Source organism: Sinocyclocheilus anshuiensis, unplaced genomic scaffold (genome assembly GCF_001515605.1).
Source record: "Sinocyclocheilus anshuiensis isolate Anshui unplaced genomic scaffold, SAMN03320099.WGS_v1.1 scaffold826, whole genome shotgun sequence".
Classification (NCBI taxonomy): domain Eukaryota; kingdom Metazoa; phylum Chordata; class Actinopteri; order Cypriniformes; family Cyprinidae; genus Sinocyclocheilus; species Sinocyclocheilus anshuiensis.
The window spans coordinates 74271-97211 of NW_015536492.1; the positions used below are offsets into that span (position 1 = coordinate 74271).

The 22941-nt window shown below is 36.2% G+C and overlaps 1 protein-coding gene across 1 annotated transcript in view; it reads right to left on the reverse strand.

Annotated features, from left to right (window-relative positions):
• The window catches only part of LOC107685525 (RNA-binding protein 20-like), a 61059-nt gene that overhangs the window by 22977 nt on the left and 15141 nt on the right, over positions 1-22941 (reverse strand). Inside the window, exons 2-5 of the mRNA XM_016482129.1 lie at positions 3083-4088; positions 2357-2418; positions 1870-1967; positions 784-875 (exon numbers count right to left, since the gene is read on the reverse strand). Of these exons, the coding sequence (XP_016337615.1) occupies positions 784-875; positions 1870-1967; positions 2357-2418; positions 3083-4088 (1258 nt within the window). The remainder of the gene's footprint in view (positions 1-783; positions 876-1869; positions 1968-2356; positions 2419-3082; positions 4089-22941) is intronic.

Sequence of the window (22941 nt, forward strand, 5' to 3'; positions counted from 1 at the left end):
ATATGTATTCTTTCTAACTGTGATACTGTGCTTTGTATCGTAGTAGATTTTTTTCTAATCACCCAGCACTGGCAGGTCAGACAAAAAGTTAATTTTGGAGCCTGATCACACAGCTAAATAAAGTCCCCGGACAACAAAAACTAGTGTTAGTTTTCACATAGGACAAGATCTGTCTAGCCTGATGCATTCCCATCTTATTACAACAGCACGACAACATAACTACCTGAACCGACTGTGATGGGCACCTATTGATTTAGCTGAAAAATGCAGTTGTGCTGGAAATTTTTCAAAGCTATATATTCACAACTCTTGATACAGAAACAATCCCATATTGATGCTACCATACTAAACTCTTTACTCATAATCAGTGACTGAGCCATACAATACTGCTGGCGTCCACCTGCTCTCAACGAGCTCTAGCTGTGAAGATGGCTCAGCTGTCCTTTGAATAATAACCGTTAGACTATGATAATAAGCACCAAGTAATCTGTCAGTCAATGAAATAGTGTGACCTAAATATAGCACACTCTGTATCTCAACACTCTTGGCTTCTTTACAAACCATGTGAGCTAAAGGCGAAAAGAACAACGCTATGAGATAAGCCAACAAACATTCACAAATAAAGACCTCATCAACTAGAGCTAGGTGACATTTTTAAAATTGCACAACTACTACAATGTTTAAATCATGTTTCTTAAAAAGTCAACACCAAATATCATGTGAATCTTAATAAAAATAAAAAATAAACATCCGTTTAATTGTCTGACCAATTTTAACCTTTACCCCTGCTTGGTGCGAAGTAAATCCCGCCCCTGAGAGAGGACATGACTTCATGGCTGTGGCAGGCAAATATGAAGCACTTCCAGTTGAAACATCTGTTGAAAACAGGAAACGGCACTTCAGATCCAAATATATGCTTTTATGTAATAAATGTTGACTAATTGTGTAGAATACATCTAATCAGCAAACTGTTCAGCAAATAAATTGAGGAAACACTAAATAGTTAGACTAAAGTATTTTTGTGTTGATGTATTTCCTATTGAAACAGGAAGTTGGGGCAGGGAATACTGAAGGGCTTGCAGTTCTTTTTAAAATAGCCAATAGCCTTTAGTTTAAGTTACTGCCCAACAAAACCACAGAAAGTCACTTAATTTGCAACCAAATGATATTTGGAAAAGGATATAAAGTAATTAAAAAAATAAATAAAGTGTTAGCATAACCATGTTTTCCCTGATAGCACACTTACATCACAGAGGCGTCTATTTGACGTCTGCATTTACATCTGCCAGACGTATTTTTTTAGAGTGTTTGCTCATCTGCAATATGTCTATAGGACATTTCCTATCAGATGTGAAAGAGACATTTAGAAAATGTCTTTAAGATGTTTATGATTTAGAATGAATGTAAAAATGACATCTTAAAAATGTCTAACAGATGTTTGTACACAGCAGATGCAGATGAAGCGATCTTTAACAGACATCTTGCAGACGTACGTGTGCTATCTAGGTTGTGTCTTGATAATGCTAGTCAGTGGTTGTATCAGAGAAGTACACTAGTATATAGATGGCCCAAAAGCTAACAAACATGTTATTTCATGGAGTCTAATCTATAAGATAGTTAAAAAGATATCAAAACAAGAAACACATTTAATAAAAATGACCTGTGAAAAGTTTTTTTGGTCATTTCTGACAAACAAAGCAACTGGTGTTAGCACACGTCACTCAGTGTGCCAGTTTGTAGACACTCCACTCCCCCGCCACTATACTGACAGCCCTAAAAATAGAGTCCTCTAAAATCACGTCCCTGAGCTTTCAGTCTCCTGAATTTTCAGCACTTACATTGTACTACAAATGAGGAGATTTGACTTACCTTGACTGGCAGCGGACGTGTATGCCATAGTGTTACTCAATGCCATGTTGAGACATCCTTCAGACGATACTGGAAAGTGCACTGCTCCGAGTGTCAGGCTGTGAAGGGACAGCACTGCATTTAGATCCTAAATCCCATTGCATCTGGTCTGACTATATCTTATAGCACAGCTCGAATTCAGGCTATAACTCTCTCTATATGGAAGAAGACTCGTTATAAAATAAATGTGTTTAATACGGAGATTGGCTGTACTTATAAAATGCTTAACAAGAGAATCACAGACGATGACCGGTACATAACTCGGATCAAAATAGACCACATACAAACAAGCCCTTTAAAACTATCATGTTTCTACTCCAGGTTAGCAACTATTACTGTACGTGCATCAGAGTTTGATTATCACCATCATAAGACACTTAAAAATACACTGCTCATCAATTGATGAATGTTGTAACATGGTACAAATGGTATTTTCCTTTGTACTCACCTTTCGGTGTAGAGAGAACAGTTCTGCAGATGTAACTTGCCCTTCACATGCTGGTCCCAGTCCTGAAAACAGCACACACACACACACACACACACACACACACACACACGATACGCCTGTCAGATAGACTTCACTTTGATCCTTCTCTCTGAGAGTGAGAGATTCCCCTGGTGTAGCCACAACCTGGACCAATTAGAAAGCTAGTAGTTCACAGCAGAAAAAGGCGAGCAATAATTGAGAACGAATGCGATTATGGCAAACTCTTGCAGAACAACTGCATCCTCGCCCCCTCTAAACCTGCCTCCACTCGACACATGCCAGCTGCCACAAAAGCATTCACACCCTAGTGTAACCAATGACCCCTTTTTAAACAAGTATCACAAAAACCCTCTCAGTTCTGCAGAAATAACTGGAAAAAAACTGTTGCTGCTGTCCAGACAACTGGATCTCAATTCTGTATACTGGAGCTGAGACATCAGGACAGACGTAGATATGGTGCATAGTACATTAGCAGAATTCAAAGCTTAACATAAATTTGGCACATGTAGGGAAAAAAAAATTAAGAGGTTTGTCTTACAACTATTTGATTCTGTTCAAACCTAGTATTGAGATCCGTCTTTGTTATCTGATCACAAGAAGGATTAAATACAAGTATGAGGTTGGTGCGAATGGGCCATTTCCTTTAATCTCAACCAACAAGATCTACTCAAGATCTACTCAACTCACCTTCAGGTTGTAAACCTTCTTCTCACAAATGGTGCACTGATGGGGTAGGTGTAAAGGTGTTGTCCTGTGATAGTCATTGAACTGGTGGGGTTGCAATTGCAAGGTCCCCCCTTCCTCACTCTGGGAAACCTGTGGCTGCTGTTGAAATCCCCCTTGCTGCCCAAGGGGTGGGCCAATCCCTGGGCCACATGTTGAGTTGAACTTAGGATCTGCTGTGGGTTCCTCTGGGTTATACAACTCTGCTCTCTGACCCACGAACCCTGGTCCGGGTGGTACCCAACCACCAGAACCTGTTCCTGTACCTATATCCATCTTCCCCAAGTTGATCGGACCTTTCCATTGATCTTTAGAGGCTAATGAGGCTGATCCCAGATTCTGATCCTTGCTTCCTCCCATGAAACAAGTTTGTTGTACTGGTGTTTCTGAGGAGTAGAAGTCCCTTTGAAAATGGACATTGTTTCTGGGTTGTGTAGAGGCTCCACCATACTCTCCCCCATCACATGCTTTACTAGTGACCCCTGAAGCCCCTCCCAGATATCCAAACTGCAAGCGACGGTCCGTGTCCGTCGAATATATTCCAGCCTTTTTGCTCAAATCATTGTGCTGACTAGCTTTCTGGTTGGACACCCCACTGTAGTTGGTGGGCCTGATTCCCGTGGGATTTGGGGCAAAGCCACCACCAACCAGTTGTCCCAGTGCAGCATTTGGTGGTGGGAAGGCTATGGGTGGAGGTGGAAAGGCCCCACCGTGGGCCTGGGCCATGCTGGAACCCCGAAGATGGTTGAAGAGAGGCTGGGACATGGCCACATTAGAAAGAACCTGATTTAGGACAGTGGCTGCAGCAGCGGTATTGGTGGTCTGGGCGAGTTTGAGGCGGTGTAGGGTGAGCTGGGCCTGAAGCTGAGCCAGCTGAAGACTGGCAGGACTCAGCAGCAGGTTCTGACCCAGTCCACCATGAGCACTAGCCAGAGGAGCAGACTTATTATCAAGCTTTTCTCCTGAGGTACTGTGGAAAGACAAACAACAGTTCATCAATTTAATGACCATGATCCATGGCAAACGTACACAGTAAAAACTAGACATCAACAAGTGACTATGCAAAGAGTTACATGGGTCACAATTTTAATGAGAGCTCTTAAAACTGAAAGATGTTGTTTTGCAAAACCTCAAGGTGCTGAAATGGGTTTTGTCCAATTTAGAAACATTCTTCCTGGCCTAGATGAGTACAGAAACTCTAGACTCACTGTCCCTGTTTGAGTGGACTGATTAATGCGCTCACATGCTTGCTAAATTTAGCAAGCACTACTATCAATCAAAATATCTGTGCAAGCCTGATACCCCTCTAGCTGAGCACACACCCTCCAAACCAAGAGCTGACATAAGTGGCAAAGACCCAAGGGAAAGTTGTATTAGTGGTGAAAGAGGGAACAACAATGTTTCTCAAAGGTACAGGCCATGATAATGGGATTTTGTAGTCCTTTAACCTCAGAGGTTTTTCATGAAGTAGATTCCAGGTGTTCTGATGTTTCAAATACAGGCCAAGGTCATACATGAGCAGTCAAGAAACGAAAGAAAGGGGTCCTTTCAGATCTGAATTTGTGCAACTGAATCTTTTGGTGGGATTAGCACCTCTTCAGAGTACTGCTGGAGTCCTTTAAGATTATGACATCGACTTACAGGAGCCTTTCCAGATCGTAAAGTTCACACATCAATAACGGCTCTAAATAAGTTATCCCTTCTTTCTTTAGACCAGAAGATAATAAGATAAGAGTTTTTGTCTGTTTTTCTACTCATTACACAAATGTTCATATTTATAACACATATTTTATATTTTTTTATACTTTATATTAAAGATTTGCATGTAGGAGACAGATCATAGTTGCATTCCAATTTACAGTGTTCCTACGCAGTGTTCAATGACTTCAGGGGTAATTTACGTCTCCACTTCCTGTTAAAGGTACGGTAGGTGATTTCGAAGAGGCTAGCAATAGCAAGCTAGCTCTAAAAAAAAAAACAAGATCCACCCTCCCTGCAAATTACTCTTCAAAGCCACACCTCCTCCAATACACATGAACGCGCACAGGCAGACCAGAGGCTAACCAGCGACACGATGAGAGACGGCGTTGGTGGAAGATTAAATGCATCGCCGTCACATTACCTTATGTCTCATTCACCGGAGGGAAAACATTACAGTACAAAGTGCGTAATATTACAATAATAACACCTTCCATTCTCGCTCGGTCTGCAATAGCGCACTGGAATGCACTGATGACGTATCATGTCTGCGTGAACAGGGTGCGTGTAGGTATGCAAATACATATGTTCACAGGTAGGTAGGACAGCCTATCGTAGCCCTCGGAGGGATCGAGGGATATGATTGGACGAACATTTTATGGTCCTATGACTTTCACAGATGACATAAATACATATAAATACATTTAGACCACTTAACTTAGTGATTGCTATTGGGATGTGAAGAGACTTTCAACCAGTATAACAAAAAAAAAGTTTTTGAACCAAACCACCTGTCCAGCCTTTAAGTGATATACTGATAGATTTGCTCCATGTGTTGTGTGCAGTGCACTTCAGACCCAGAATGCATGCTCCTTATGATTTTGAGTCTCATCTAAGATGGTGAAATACACTTTGAAGAGTTTCACAGGGCACTATTGGCAACTGTAACATACCCCTGGGTGAACATGTAAGAACAAACCAAAATATCTATACCCAAAGCAAATGGTTGCATCAGTATTTAAAGCATTAGTCTAATGAATATAGAGTTGCAGTGAGAAATTGGCAAACAGGCCACCTCTGTTTCAAGCACTCCTGATATTTATGCAGGGATATAGTGACTGTCGTCTCTCAATGACATTACACAGCAAGAGCTAAGGCTAACCAACTGCTAGAGTTCATACACAGTTAGCCCTACCGCTAATATAATACATGGAAAAAATGTAGGGTGGGATTTTATACTTGAGGGATTGATTGGTTTGGGAAAAGTAGACTATCATGAGTGGTTGGAGTTGACTTTAATGTTTCTCAGACCACAAAGAAACATATTTGTATATTTGTTTCATTGTTGTTAGCATGTTAGCATGTAGCTAAGGGTTTATGATGCTTCAAAATGCGCTTTACATCTTTGTGGACATTAAGAAATGTACATAAAAAAGTTTTATTAGTTATTATTATTATTATTCAGATCACATCTAGTTTTAATATTGGATTGTTGTTAGCATGTTAGCATGTAGCCAAGTGCTTCTTATGACTTGAAAGGAACTTTATATTTTTGTGGACATTAAAATAAATAAATAAATAAAATATTATTTTTTAATATTAACTTATTTCTCAGACCACAAAGAGATATAGATATTAGTTTCAATAAAGGTTTGTTATTAGCAAGACAGCTTGTAGCCAAGGGCTACTTGTGTTGAGAGGCACTTTATATCTTTGTGGAAACTAAAAGATACAGTTTTATTTTATTGTTATAAGCAGTAGCAGCAGTAAACTGGTACTTAAATATGGGTGTATATTACCAAGTTACTAGACATTAGCCTGGACAACCTGGCATGTGAAACGGCATGCAAAAATGTAATGGAAATCTTGGGCTAAGACACAACATACATAAATTAGATTTTATGGTACAACTGGTCTTTGAGACCCAACAGCTGGTCAACTGCAGCATAACACAATTAAGAGTGCAGAAATTGAGCCAACAATGGATTTAAAAAGTCTAGCTTTATGGTTGGCATGCTATAATATGATCTTACACATCGTAAGTGCACGTAAACACAACGACTGACTCTCTCAGGTTGGGTTTCAAAAATATTGTAACGTTAGTAGCACGTAAGTAGTGCTTAATACCTAAAGCATATTTGCCAGATTTATTTAAGTTTATTTGAATAGATTCGTTCGACAGATTTGTTTTTCTTCCACTAAAAACTTTATTTGCACTTTGTTAATATGTTGTAGTGTTTTTTGGTATTTTGCCAAAAATACCAAAAATACTTCACCAAAAATGATTGATTATCATTGGCAAAATCAAAACTCTGGATAAACAAACATTTTTCTCTGCAATTTTGCTTGCATAGTTGTGTCATTAAAGAGGACTGCTGAATATTACGGCGGTATCGTCCTATCTTCATGACTCAAAAGCCCAAAATACACCAGTGACACACAACACACCACGCTCAGCTACCACCACAAACCAATACGGCTTCCACAGCTGCCCGCTCACTTCTAAACTCTCATATAAGCAGAGGATCCAGGTGTCAAATGCCCTTCACCAATTAATACAAGCCTGTCTTAGGACAGGAAATGTGCGGAGCATAATTATACGCTATTGTGCATGTACAATGTCTTTGCACCAATCAGGGCCGTGGGAAGGAACAATCTGTGTGACTCTTCGTCTGTCTCTAGATAATCTTGGGATAAATTGACAAGAGCACAGAGGTCACGCTCCGCCAACCTCATGATGCGAGAAACTGCGTCCCGAAAGCAACTGTTCCAGTTTATAAAAGCAGAACTTTTATTGGCTGGAAATGCATGACATCATGCCTCAGATACAGAAAGCAAAACCTCCAGATATAATAAAACAGCACTTCAATACATGTTAACAAAAGACGCAATGGCCAGAATGTTTTATCATTGCTTGAACATTAAAAAAAAAAAAATTTAATTATGGAGATATATATATATATACACAAAGTTTGGGATCAGTTTTTTTTTAAAATAAATTAATACTGCATCATTTTATTTTACAGTCCTGTTCCATGTGTACATTTGTACTTACTATATCAATTACAATAACTATAATAACTTGGTACTAAACCTGAACGTACCCTTAAACCTAACCTTAACCCATGTAGTTACCTTATACTACCCAGTCCTTTCTTGGTTAAGTACACTGTAAAAAAAATTCCGTAAAATTTACGGTAAAAAAACGGCAGCTGTGGTTGCCGGAATTTTACCGTAAAAAATACGGTAGCAACGTTTTAGGCTTTACGGTTTTAACTTAAATTTACAGTTAAATACCGTAATTTCATTAACTGATATAATGTTAATAAACCAACATATTGAAGTGTTAATATCTGTTTTGAACCATTGTAATGCACTGATAACCACCAAAAACAGTCTTTTACCATTAAATTCACTGTCATTTTTTACAGTAAGTACATGTACTGTAAAATAAAGTGTAACCATTAATACTTTTATTCTGCAACGATCCATTAAATTGTTCAAATGCATCAGTAAAAATATAAAAAATGTTACAAAAGATTTCTGTTTTGAGTAAATGCTGTTCTTTTGAACTTTCTATTCATCAATGAATGTAGAAAAAATGTATCAACATTTCCAACAAAAATATGAAGCAGCATGACTGTTTTCAAGATTGATAATAATAAGAAATGTTTCTTGAGCAGCAAATCAGCATCTTAGAATGATTTCTGAAGGATCATGTGACACTGAAGACTGGAGTAATCTGAAAATTCAGCTTTTTTCATCACAGGAATAACTATGTTCCAATAGAAAACAGTTATTGTAATAATATATCACAATTTTACTTATTTTTACTGTATTTTTGTTCAAATAAATGCAGCCTTGGTGAACATAAGAGACGAGACTTCTTTCAAAAACATATTTTGAACAGTAGTTCTGCAGTCCTCAGTCTACAAAAACATTTGCATTCACTACAATATTTCTAAAACAGAATTTACCAGCACAGGCAACTGAGAATTTAGAAAATCCACAAAGAAACCACAACTACTGCAAATATATTTAACATTGTATTCATGTGCCTACTGATAGTACGTATAAGCATAACCATGCATGTTAAATAGCATCAGGTATTAACAAACATAATTAAAAATGGTTTTAGTGATGTTTTTTGTTTGAATCTAAAATTCAGAAGTTCAAAATGTCTCAAGAAACACATCTCCCATTTAATTTATTACAAAAATAAAACATTCAGAAATGTACTCCCAAACATCAACAGTTCAACAAGGAAATCAGAGACTGTCTATCCTGACAAACCCTTACAAACTTGTAGCGTTGCGCGTATATATCCATATTCAATTACTGCTTACAGAGGCATCTGGTGTCTGTAATGTAATGTATTGCATGTAGGTTTCTTTTCACATCGGCTTCAAACGCTAGCACACTTTAATGAACTTAAAGTGTAAACTTACAAATTATTGTACATTACAAGTTATACTACACTGGAGTTTTATCAGAGAACAAAAATTATTTGTGTTTATACTGTACTGTTCTTTATTCTATTTAGGCATCATAAAAGATTATTTTTTTAAGTATATAAAAATGTATTTCAAATGCAATAGGCAGCCAAAACTTTTTTTATCCAACAAAAACAATTTATTTATTTTTTTTTGTAAATCAACATCAGACTCCTTCCTTTTCAGGAACTTACCAAAAATTGTAATAATTTTACAACTGTTCAATTAAGGACCTTTTTCAACCAAGTCTGTTCCTTTGATTGGTGTAACTCCATGGGGGGAAAACAACTGGTGCAGAAACAATTTTCACTCAGAAATTGATTAAATTTCACAAACAATTACACAACAACTTCAGGTAACACATTGAATTTAACATGAAATTTGGAGGTAGAAACATTGAAACAGTATTTCCTTCCAACAATCTTTTAATCTAACACCAATAATATTTACAATGTCAAAAAAAAAAAAATGTTACAGTGTAGTGAGGTTGATTCAGTTATGTTAAATTAAATAAATGAAATAAAAAATCTTTGACTTCAATTAATCCAGTAACTCTAGATACTTTAGGTATCACTGTTTTCCAAAAAAAGTTTAAAAATGCAACCAAACACAAAATGCAAAAATTGCAACAACCTCCAACAGTTTAACTCAGTGTTGAATTTCTAATAATCGCTTCACTAAAAACAACATGCATCTTTGTCTCTGCGTACAACATCACATCTATTGCGCCGTTCCTGAAATGCCACACCACAAATATCAAACCTCCTCACATTTTGACACATCTGCAGGCCGCGTTCAGATAGGAAATAATAAATTAGCCCCTTGAAATGTGTGACAAACAGATTTAAAAGTGCGTTAAATCAAAAAACCTGGCAGCCACTTTACAATTTATGGCAGAACGCACCGTCAACACATCAGCAGGCCGCTGGCTCTTACCTTGCGCTGTTCTTTCACTCAAACCTACAGGTTTCTGTCTTTATAACGGCCTCTGCGTTCACTAGCCGCCTGTAGTCCCCTTTGCCATGAATGTGTGCTGCTCCAGCAGGCTGATTTGGCCTGGAATAGCGGCTGGAGTTATGAAGTGTCACATGTGCTTCGCAAAAGAGAGTGAAGGGAAAACAGGGAGGGCGATGTTACGTGAACTAAAAACTTATGGATGAAACCATTCCTAAATGGGACGTGCCTCCCCATCCGATGCATCAAGTATAGTTTCTATACGCATACTTATTTACCTGATGTATGAACTTTACTTCACCATGGACGACAGCTTTTAACTTGATTTAACTTAGTTTGAACTCGTTTTCTAGTTACATTTTAGTTGAGCTTGCAGAAAGAACAAAAAAACTAACGTATAACCAAAAGTAAACCTTTCTTTTTTTTTCTTTTTACTGTATATGATGCAGATTTGCAGTAATAAAGAGAAAAATGTATGTTGTAAAATTCATGAATTATGAAACAAATTTAATTTGAGCTGTAAAGCAGCTCTACGGAAGTCAATAGTGTCATTATTAAGATCAATTTAGTTTAATGTTGTTTCAATTCAGTGTAATAACAGTGTACGAATGTAGTCATGTTTATTAAATCATATTAAAATTAAATAAATAACAATAAATAAATCATGTCATTTTTGTTAAACAGCTCATTTATTTGTATATAAAGCAAATTTTAATTAAATTAACTGCACTGATTTTCAAAGTTGAAAAAAAAAAAGAGTTTATTAGGTTATTGAAAAAAAGGTTATTGGAGTATGTTTTATGAGAAAATACTACTTCAGTTTTTCTACTTCAAAATGTCATGTCAAATTCAACTTGCTACCTGCCGTTTCTTTGTAACTGTGAAATTTACTAGTAATTTATGAGTGAAAATTGTTTCTACACTAATTTTTCCAGCATAAACTACAGAGCTGTTTCTATATTTATTTATATAAAATGTATAAATATACAAGGGCTAATTTGAAAGATTATATGTATATATATATGTTTTTTTGTAAACGAATTCTTAAAATTAATTTCATTTTAGCTTGCATATTGTCCGTAACAAACGTTTTTCATCTTTAATGGATATAAAGGATATATATTTTTATGTGTTCTGACTCTTAAAAATGATTGAGATTGTCATTTAAACAAAAAAAATATTTAATGTAATTAAGAGGTTAGTTCATTAAATTAAATCTAACTTGATTTAATTAAAGGGTTAATTTAATAATAATAATAATTAAAAAAAAAACTTAATTTAAATACATGAAACACATTTTTAGGTTGCCTGACAAAAAAAAAAAAGTAAGCCACACAAATTTAAGTAAAAAGCAAAATATGCATGTCACAATACAGATGTTAAAAATACGCCTGTAGGACCTTCTAAGTGAAATCTAAGTGAAACATGAGCAGTCCAAATCCAGACATAAATGTTCTCCGGGAGTCACGTACGAGTTTGAGTATTAAATCCTGAATGTGATCCTTGTTTGACAGCATTCTGTCTTTGCCAAGATGCACACCTGGCTCACAACTTCGTCTGTCGAGTTTCTCTCTGTCCTAGTTTTGACATTTTTAATTAGCAACATCCTTGCGTTGGAATGACAGATGATTGCTATCACCTGATTATCATGATAAACTGAAGCGCTGACAGCATCTGGGATAAAACGCAACACCCTGACAGATCTACTTCAACTATTGGGAATATTAACACACAACAGAAAATCATCACGTCCAACCTTCGGGCGGAAAAATTTGACAAAATTACTGATGAAATCTGAAAAGAAATAATACGTCATCACGCAATAATCAAAATAATAATATTTCATTTGCTTAATTGTGTTTGTTGCAAAACATGATCAATTTTTGCCAAATTGCAATAGTATTGTAAGTATAATCAAAACAGAAAAATATGTAAAATAGCCCATATTTGATCAAATACAACACACGTTTAGTTATGGGAAATTTAGTAACTGAATGTCTGAACTGAATTGTCATTTTTCCATATAAATGTTCACCACGTTGTTTTCAGATAACTTTATGAATACTCAAATCAAAATTTTGCTTAAGTTAGATCCTCCCGTGAAAATGAAGTGTTGTTCCACCATGGGCCATAAAATGAACGTTATATTTCATTTTAAGCTTGAATTTCATTAAGTACAGAAATGTAAGTTTCATTTAATGTAAATAAACCTTACATTTCTATTGGTGGTAAGCTATTTTGATGGTGTTAATTTCTGTCAGCATATTAAACTTCTTAAACTTTGTATTTATGTTATTGAATAAGGTAATAAATAGTTCAAATTAATGATGTAATTATTTGTGTTTTGACACTACATTTAATGAATATTCAATTTGAATGTTGAACTTGCAAGATTGATAATTTGTTTTTGTTTTTTTTACAGGAAATTCAAACTGAAAAGCTGATATATACTGTATACACATTAAAAAAAGGAGTTATAAGAATTTCTGAATATCATTTCGTTTTAATTCTATTTTCTATGTTTAAAATTTGAATGAATTTACATCTTGTTTATGGCATTGATTTAATTTAAATTTAGACCCAGCAGCAGAATTCGCATGTTAAGTTCATTCTCAATTGATTTCTCAATAGTGCACAGCCCTGGTTGTTGTAAAGCACTCTATGAAGATACTCCATGCAATATTTCAAGAACAATTAATGTATAATAAAACTGAATGAATTAATCTGAAAGTAAGACCAGTGAAACTTGAAACTCAGCAGGTTCACTTATGTTGAGCTCAAACACATGGACACCAAACCCTAAAGCCGAGCTGCGTTCAGAGCCGCTGAGAGTGAGAGAAATCTGTCCAAACTCAGCCCTCAAACATAAGACATGCTTTCAGTTACAGAGTCTGATAGACGATCTTATATTTACAGAATAATTACATTATCTCACTATCTATAAGGTCTTATGTCAAAAGCACAAATAAATAAACACTTGTTTTCTCTAACAGTAGTTTTGTATGTTCGCTTCACACACCTAATTAAAAACTTCTATTCAAAATTCTATTTATGATATCTTTGTATCTTACCTTACCTTGTTTATGTTTAAAAGCTTGCAGATAATTATAAACACAAATACACTAGCATGTAATACATGTCAAATGTTTTATTAATTTACTTACTTTAGATAGCACATCATGCTCTAAACAAAAGTATTCTTCTCAAATGAAGGCCAGAAAACAGCGGGTTTGCATTTTGACAACCCTATAGAGAACACATATTACATTAAAGTCAGGCGAGACTTTATAATACTTGCTATTTTTTTAAATTACTTTCTTTAATAACATTAACAAACATTATTACATGACTTAATGCTTAATGTGTTTTTATTTCATTTACATACAGTACCAAGTAAAACACAAAAAATGTAATGAAACCATAAATTATATTACCGTTTTCATATAGACCTATTTATATTTGAATGCACTCAACCACTGATCTGTTAGCAGTTCCTCTGACTGTTTGTTAATGAATAGATAAAACATAAAAATATATGACAACTAAAACACTTTCTTAAATCAAACTGCAAGTTTGTTTCCATGTTTAATTTTTTTTTTTTTTTTAGATAACCCAGCAACCCTTTATTTCTTATTCTCATTAGTTAATATTAGTCTGTAATTTTGTAATGCTCTTCACAGCCTGCCATAAACAGGCCTTTGTACACAAACGGCACAGCATCCAATTCCCAGCAAGGTGCCAATGTGACAGATTTACAGCCAGCCATCTGTTGGCATTCAGACCGGACGACAAAACAACCAGCATTTCAGATTCTTTCCCTTTTTTTTAGCCACAGGGGGCCACAGGACTCTCAGTCAACCCTTTCTGACAGGTATAACATGACTGCTGTAATACTAAACCTTTACTTTGACACCAAAACAAAGGGGAGAAGGAAAACCAGTAACACTCACTGATCGGAGAAATAAAACTGTATTTAAAGCAACATGCTTTGGTATACAGGTTTTTTTTTTAAATTTTTTTTTAAGTGAAATAGTAAGAAAATAAATTAAAATTAAAACATATAAAGAAGTAAAAACCATTGTAATAGTTATAATAATAATAATAATAATAATAATGGAAACAAATGTAAAAGAAACAATATAGACAAATGGTAAGTAAAAAAAAAACATTGTAATAAAATGTAATCTTAATAAAATGTTATATAGGTTTAAGTTAATCCCTGACAAACTGTCATTTCAAGTGACTGATTTCATTCTTTGCCATAAGCAGTAAAGCGAGCAAATCCACTAGATGGTGCTGACAGATTTCTGACTGTCATCAAAGCAACTCTTAGCTTAGCTCCTTCCTTAAAATGTAAGTGTATGGGATTTTCATCACTATAATCACAAATCTGTTTGCTTAGAAAAGTAACAGCGCATCTCTACTCACTTTGAGGTGTCATTTTTGAGGCGTCTGTAGAACTAGTGGTATGGTGTTACCTTAAAAAAATACCTAAAGAAAAACATACAACTTTCATTTTGTCTGTTCTATTTTAAAGGTTGATTGAACTATCAAAACAGAAAAAGTTGACATTGCATGTTATTTTAGTATTATTTATAAAGTATTGGGGTTTTTATTCATATTTTGAATTCATTTTTGTTTTATTTTAATTTTAATTTTGGTGTAAGTTTTTGTAATTTTGCTTATTTTTTTGTAATAAACCTATATATATATATATATGTTTCATTTATTTTATTTGTTTTAGATTTTATTTCCATTTTCCAGTTTATTTTCTTTTTTTTTGTGCTTCAGCCTAAACTTCCATTTACTTTTTTCATCTAATATTCATTTTTTTTAGTTCAGTTAACAAAAATGTTTTTAATAGTTTTAATGAATGATAATAACCCCGATGTAGCATGATTATATCTTATTGTAAAAGTTGTACTACGTTTAAAGTCACCATTCGGGTGATTAGTGCTTTGTGAAGCGTTTGATGTTTGATTAAAGCACAGACCAACTGTTGATATTTAGCACCTTTTTCCATAAGCGGAGTACAATTGAAAAAAAAACAAAAAAAACGGTGTAAGATTTAAATTATTTGTACTCCGCAATTGAAGGGCAAGGAAAGAGCAAGTAACATATTGAGTTAAATGTGAAATTTTGAAGTAGTAAGATTGAAATAGAAGCACCATAAAAACTATAAATACTCCAATAATCTTTACAACGTATTTGCAATACTCCTATATTCTTTACTACTTTATTTACAACTTGAAACATTTTTTTTTTTATAGTCTATATTCTCTAAAAAAAAGTTAAAGTTTCTTGAGCTTTCTCAACTTACAATGAAGAGCTCAATATCCCAAGTCTACTAAAATTCACTTGATGTACGACTCAATCAGTCAGATTTTAGGGTCGCAACTGTCAGTTTCATAAACATTGTTGTGCTTAAACTATAAACGCATACACTATAAACGCATATACAACTATAGTATAAAATCAAAATGTAGAAAGCAGAAACGTGAAGCACGCATATAATTTTGAACCAGCTTTCAATAAATCACCCCGACATTAACAACCTTTCAGCAAACGCAGCCTATATGCCACTTGGTCAAGTCATTAGAGTCGGTCCGGATTGGCCAGCTGGAGTTGTGGGGAGTGTCTGAGCCAAACGCCATTGAGGAGAGAGTGATTTACGATGTTCTGGAGTGACCCAAACCACAGTCTAGTCCAAGAGGCAACAGCGTAGCATTGCAGGCTTTTGGAATGTGATTCATGTGCTATAGGAACGGCACAACCATCACATCACATTCCCCCGAGAGGTTTTTAAAAGGGCCATATTTAGTCATAACATATGGTGACTTTTACAAGCACTTCTAAAGGAAGAAAACACGAGTGAATAAATAGGGCATTGTGTCACACATTGTGTTACCCATTTCCCACATATGAATCCCGATTCTATAATAAAACCAAGCTATAAATGTAAATTACAAATGTAGCTGATATATTTGTGCATCAGAGGTGATGACTGGTGTTACAGTGTTTGCACAAAGCAAGCAGCCTAAAAATTGTCACGGCCTCAGCATAGAAATAAAACTTTAAGACTGGTTTAGTGCCTACTAAATACTTTTTAGTTACATGCTTTCAACCTTCGGACACAAAACTCTGGTTGTGATCCAAAACCAGCCTGATCTCATGAGAAAATATGTATTTTTTTTTTTTTTACGAGGTGGTGATTTCGTATGAATTTGTACAATGTGATCTGTATGGAAACTATGGGTTTTTTTTAAAAAAAGGAAGCATGAAGCTCCACCACTAAACATGGGAGATCGTACAAATTCATACAAATTAGCCACTATATGACAACATGTAAAACAGCTACGGATTGCCTGGAGATAGTTTTGGCCAAAACTGAGCTGCCTATGCAGGGAGCATTTTAAAGGGTTAGTTCACCCAAAAATGAAAATGTTGTCATTAATTACTCACCCTCATGTCGTTCCAAACCCGTAAGACCTTCGTTCATCTTCGGAACACAAATTAAGATATTTTTGATGAAATGTGAGAGCTCTAAGACCCTGCATAGACAGCAACACAACTGTAATGTTCCCAGATCCAGAAACGTAGTAAGGAGATCGGTAAAACAGTCTATGTGACTTCAGTGGCTCAACTTCAGTTTTGCGAAGCTGCGAGAATACTATTTGAGCGCAAAGAAAACAAAAATAACAATTTATTTAACAATTCTTCTCCCCCGAGTTACATCTTCCGCCATTTTAGAGAGTATCACAACACATACGCACGCTTTCCCCTAAGCGTAAACAACACTGAATACACAGATTACGTTCATGCGCGCGCTTTATGCAGGCTCCATATTTAAATGTACAGTATTTTTTCACTTTATATTCATAGACACAAGCTTACATCTTTTAAAAGTGACCCATACCTGATATCTGCATTTACATTACACACTTGGTGAAATGCACTAACAGGGTTGCCAGGACTGCGAAACAAAACCAGGCCAACTCCTATCCAGAACAAGCCCAAATTAGCCCAGTCGTGGTTTTCCAGTTTCCCCCTCCGTCATTGCAATATGGGGGGACCTTCTCCGGTGACATCATGGGGGGGGGGGTTGTTTGGAAACAACCAGTGGAAACAGTGCAAGACTACCCAATTTCCAGAGGAAAACCACAGACTTGGCCACACTGCTCATTGGCCCAGAGATGCGTCCACCTGAGTTGACGTCTTTTGCCACCGTCGCTTTATCAGTGATGTACGACTCATTGACAGGGCAATAGCTTATCTGTCCGCTTAGATGGCAGACACAAATGCACATATCTGATTTATTTCCACATATGAGTGAGGCCTGAAACCGATCAGAGAATATTGGAATCCACATGCTTTTTTCCTGTTTACACGTTTGTCAGTCATATCCGATCTGTGCCACATAGGAGGAAAAAAAATCGGAATTGGGTCACTTGAACCATGTATTGTAAATGCGGCCTAAGTGTACAGCCCTACTTATGATTTATTCATCCAAATTTTGCAGTGATATTCCACATTATACAGTCAAATCTATGATTGGATTTTGTGATTCCATCCGCGTTTTTCATGTCATATGGCTGTAATTAAAGCATCATGTTGTTTAGCTTGTCAACATGCTAACATCCACTGAAATCAGTTGCAAGAATGCAATTTGTGAGGCGTGCAGAGCTGCTGCATTTATAGAGAGTTCCAAATCTGTCACTCGCAAGGTTCCATTTCAGGATGCTGCCTATATAGGCGGCGGGGCCACTCACTAGGTTTTGGAACGGAGTTCCTAACAGCAGGTGCAAGGTTCCTTCTGTCTGAGTGTTCTTGGACACACTGCACCAGTATGATTGGTCGGTTTGGGCAGTGCAGATCTGGCTCCAACCCCTGTGCTGACAGCCACAGGAAAAAGACGCCCACCTACCTGCAGGTTGCTGACAGTACATGTCACAGCACATGTTGAGGGCAGAGGCCAGATGATTGCAGAGCGTTTGGCTCTGGGACCACCAGCCTATGAATATTCTAAGTCCAGCCAGCTCAGCACATCATAATGTGGACTACATTCAACATTCACACACTCAGGCCAACACAGACGGCCTTCAATCTGTTCAACGCTGGCTCAAGTCCAGAATGCACAGAAAAAAAAAAACCTTTAAACAATGGAAGGATGAACTTCTGTGATGTGCACTTCCACCACCTCCTAAAAAATATTTAAAAGAACAAAAGCGACATGATGACCACATCTGGAACATATTTCTAAGGCTTCTAAATTATCAATATGATCAAAACTTTGTTGAAAAACCTGTTGTACACAATCTACATGATTTCTGTTGTCTGATTGATAGTTTATACTTTTTTATAGCAAGTGAAAGGCCTTTTAGTGTAATTATAAAAATGTCCACCTTCATGTTGTGGTTCACATGTCTTTTTGCTATGAAACCTTTACTGATTTTTATAAAGTAAACGTAAGAATAACTTTTATATAGTTGTTAGTAATATTTCAAGACGAAATCTTACTGAACTGAAGCAACTATGGTTTACTGGATTATCCATACATCATTTTTTTTTTTTTTTTTAGAAAAATCAAATTAAATACGATCATCAGGCTTTTGAGGAATGTTTATTTTTTTCATCTCCCAGTCATCTTTGTATTGCACTGCATATATGTTTTGCCCCCAAAAATTTAAACTAGAGAGCTTTGATCATAAAACAAAGCATTTAAATATCATCTTACTAAGACATAGTATTGGGAGATAAAAAGTAAATTGATATTTATATGCATTTTATGTAAGTAGTCTGTTTTTACATTACAAGCTATCAGAATTTCATCTTACATTTACATATAAATATCAGCAACTGCATTACATGTTATATTTTTGTTCGGTTTGAACCTCTGAATAAAAAATAAAATGAGCCAAACTATATGAGCCATAGAAGCCTGATGTATCAAAAATAAAACTCAAAACACTTTTATTTCATGTCATGCTTTACAGAGTTGCGTTATTATTTGTTGTGGCGTAAAAATGAAATGAATGATGAAATAATGTAATCATTAGAAGTTACACATGCTTAGGAATACACATCGTAATCATTATTTTCAAAAAGTTTTCAAAAATATTTATAAAAGAAAAAAGTACCATAACTTATTACTTTATTATGTTGTTGTTGTTTTTTAGGGAAGTCGCGTCACATGACATTTTACAACCTGGACCAGCTTTGCCTTGTCATAAAAAGGTCAAACCATCTGATATTTTAAGAGATTTACTGACCTTGACACAGTCATGAGGGTCTCAGGCTCTATTAATCTTGGTTGCACCACATGACTTTCAAAAATTAATAAAAAAATCTCAATTGTTGGTTTAACTATTCCTTTAAAGGAGTTCCCTGAGGCAGGGTGTACATTTTCGTGTTGACTAGGCAGAACCAAAATAGATTAATTGGCCGATTTGCAGGCTAACTGGTTTTGAAATGCAGCTCATTGCAGTGTCACAGTGAATCAAGTTGACACAAGAGAACATTTTCATCTCTGTACATATATTTATATATATAAATTTATACATATATTTATAAAGGGTGATGCTTCCAAACATAAGCAGATTATATCCAAGTTCAGGGCAACATTCTCAAGGCATCCATTCTAGCATTCTTTGCACCGCCACCCCACACTACGCCCCCTGACCGCCCCAACTACCACCACCCTGTGAGTGAGGTCTGTCCAGAGCTTGCGTAGCATTTTACCATCTGTCAGCACCATCAGCCTGTAGATGCCAATCACGCCCTTTCACTCCCCAGCGATACCACCTTCCTCAGCCAATCACTGCAAAGAACTACCAAGAAACATGTCCTCCCCTACCAATCAGGATCCAGTGCCTCATCCACCTGTCTCTGTCCTCACATGGAAATCTATGCCTGCCTAAATGCACTTACACAAACACACGCACACTCGCACTCAGAAAGATATCCGAAGTTCCTCTTCGCATGTCTTTTGAGCTTGAACGCACACGATTTCCAGAGTGAAATAAATGAAGACTTCTGCTCCTGGAGATCTACCCTTCTGCAGTTCAGTTCTAACTCTAATCAAATAGTGCGTCGGAAGTCATGTCGGAAAACTTATTTACGAGTTGAACACACATGAACGGAACCACAACATTGTAATTACAACTGGGAAACAGGATTTTCTTTAAGCCCCATGTTTCTGGGTTGGGGGTGCGACAGCTTCTTAAAAAATTTTTTTTTAAACTTGCATGTACAAAATTCCATAGCATTGTACAATTATGGCACAATATATAATGATTCAATTTACAACACCTTCATGAATTGAAAAAAAAGAGCAAAAACACACCCCATGCACATTCTTTATTCATCATTTTGTAGATGTAGAGTTCAAAAATCTTGTCGACTTCTATGCAGAAAAGGTAAATCTCCATCTCGCTCCGACCAAAGTGATTTGAACGCACCTGACCATTATCACGACTTCCAAACTCGTAAATACGAACTTCCCAAGAGGACTTGAACACACTATATATCAGCCAACTAATCAAGGCCTTCTGGTTTAAGGTGGTTTAAAATACTTAAAAAGACAGTATCCATTAGTATTCCCATTCTCAAGCCAATCCATTAGCACACCAGGGGCCAGTTGCATAAACATAGCCACTATGTTAAGACTGTGTCTTAGAAACTATAGTTTCATCAACGAGTAGCTAGCCAAGAGGTAATCAGACTTACTTTTTGGATTCAAATAAGACCATTCTCCCTTTTTATAACTGACTTTAATTTACTTTAAATCTGACTTTGATTTAAGCGGTTTATGACCCCAGACTTTTGGTCAACCGTTTAGGCCTTACAGTAGCAGTTTGTTGACAACTGGGATGGTGGAATGTAGCATTAAATGGATAGCACATCAATGAAGACAAATGGAAAACACTGACTTTATTTCAAACCTTAAGAATCAAAGATATGGCTGGATGCATTACAATCACAGCCAAAACACACATTACAGAATATCTATTCTATAATATCTCTCAGCAAGATGCATTATGAAAAAGGCAAATGGCCACATGTGTACTCCACAGAACGGAAACATTCTTTATCAAATGGCCATTACTGTAATGACTGTAAATACAGAAGATTACAGAAAACCCGTGAACAGCTGCCACATACTCAAGGAAGTTGGAGGACCTGTGTGAAAATCACTAGTAAAAAGGGGCCGCACTGGTGTCATATCCCTACTGGATTTAATAAAGACACGCAGACTGTCAGAGAAGACAAATGAGGAAGTGGAGGATGAAACTTTTCTGCCGTTGTAGTGCTGGCAAAAAGACAGACGCCACAGCTGTAAGCAGCCGAAGGGAGTTTGTGCCAGTGTAGAAAGACTTCATATTATCAAGGATATACTTTAAGATATTATTTCTTCCGCAGAACACAAAAGAAGATATTTTGAAAAATGTTGCAGTGTCTTTTTGTCCATACAATGTGGGTTTGGAGCCACTGGCTTTCATTATAAGGACAAAATGGATAGAGGACTCGTATTTTACCCGGAAGCGACAGTTTAAAGTTAAAATGCTTTAATGATAGATGTTTCTTACAAACACGCAGCTTTTAACTTCACAAGTCATTAACTGGTGGACTGGAGTGGTGTGGATTAGTTGTGGATTATTGTGATGTTTTTATCAGCTGTTTGGACTCTCATTCTGACGGCACCCATTCACTGCAGAGCATCCATTGCTGAGCAAGTGATGTAATGCTACATTTCTCCAAATCAGTTCCCATGAAGAAACAAACTCATCTACATTTCGAATGGCCTGAGGGTGAGTAAACTGTCAGCATGTTTTCATTTTTGGGCAAACTATTCCTTAAAGGGTTAGTTCACCCAAAAATGAAATTCTGTCATTAATTACTCACCCTCGTGTTGTTCCAAACCCGTAAGACCTTCGTTCATCTTTGGAACACAATTTAAGATATTTTTGATGAAATCTGAGGGCTCTCTGACCCTCCCATAGACAGCAAGGGTACTACCACGTTCAAGATCCAGAAAAGTACCAAGATGATCGACAAAGTAGTCCGTGTGACATCAGTGGTTCAACTGTAAAGTTACGAAGCTACGAGAATACTTTTTTGCGCAAAGAACAAAAATAACGACTTTATTCCACATTTTCATCTCTACTGTGTCATAGCTTCATAACTTTACAGTTGAACCACTGATGTCACACGGACTACTTTGTCGATCATCTTGGTATTTTTCTGGGTCTTGAACGTGGTAGTTACCTTGCTGTCTATGGGAGGGTCAGAGAGCCCTCATATTTCATTAAAAATATCTTAAATTGTGTTGCGAAGATGAACGAAGGCCTTACGGGTTTGGAACGACATGAGGGTGAGTAATTAATGACAGAATTTTCAATTTTGGGTGAACTGACCCTTTAAGTATGCAAACATGTCTAGAGCAACAGTAAGTGCAGAAGCACAAGAATATTTGGTTTCTCTCCTAAACCTACATTGGCAAAAAAACTGACCATAAAAGGAAAATGCAGTATATGATATGAAGCTAGAAAATACACATTCACACAAAATAAAGTATCTGACACAACACGTTTTCTTTTTTTTACAATTTTCTTTTTATTTATTCAAAAGAAACAAAAGGCAAAAAAAAAAAAAAGTTAAGTAAAAGGCGAGACATTTACA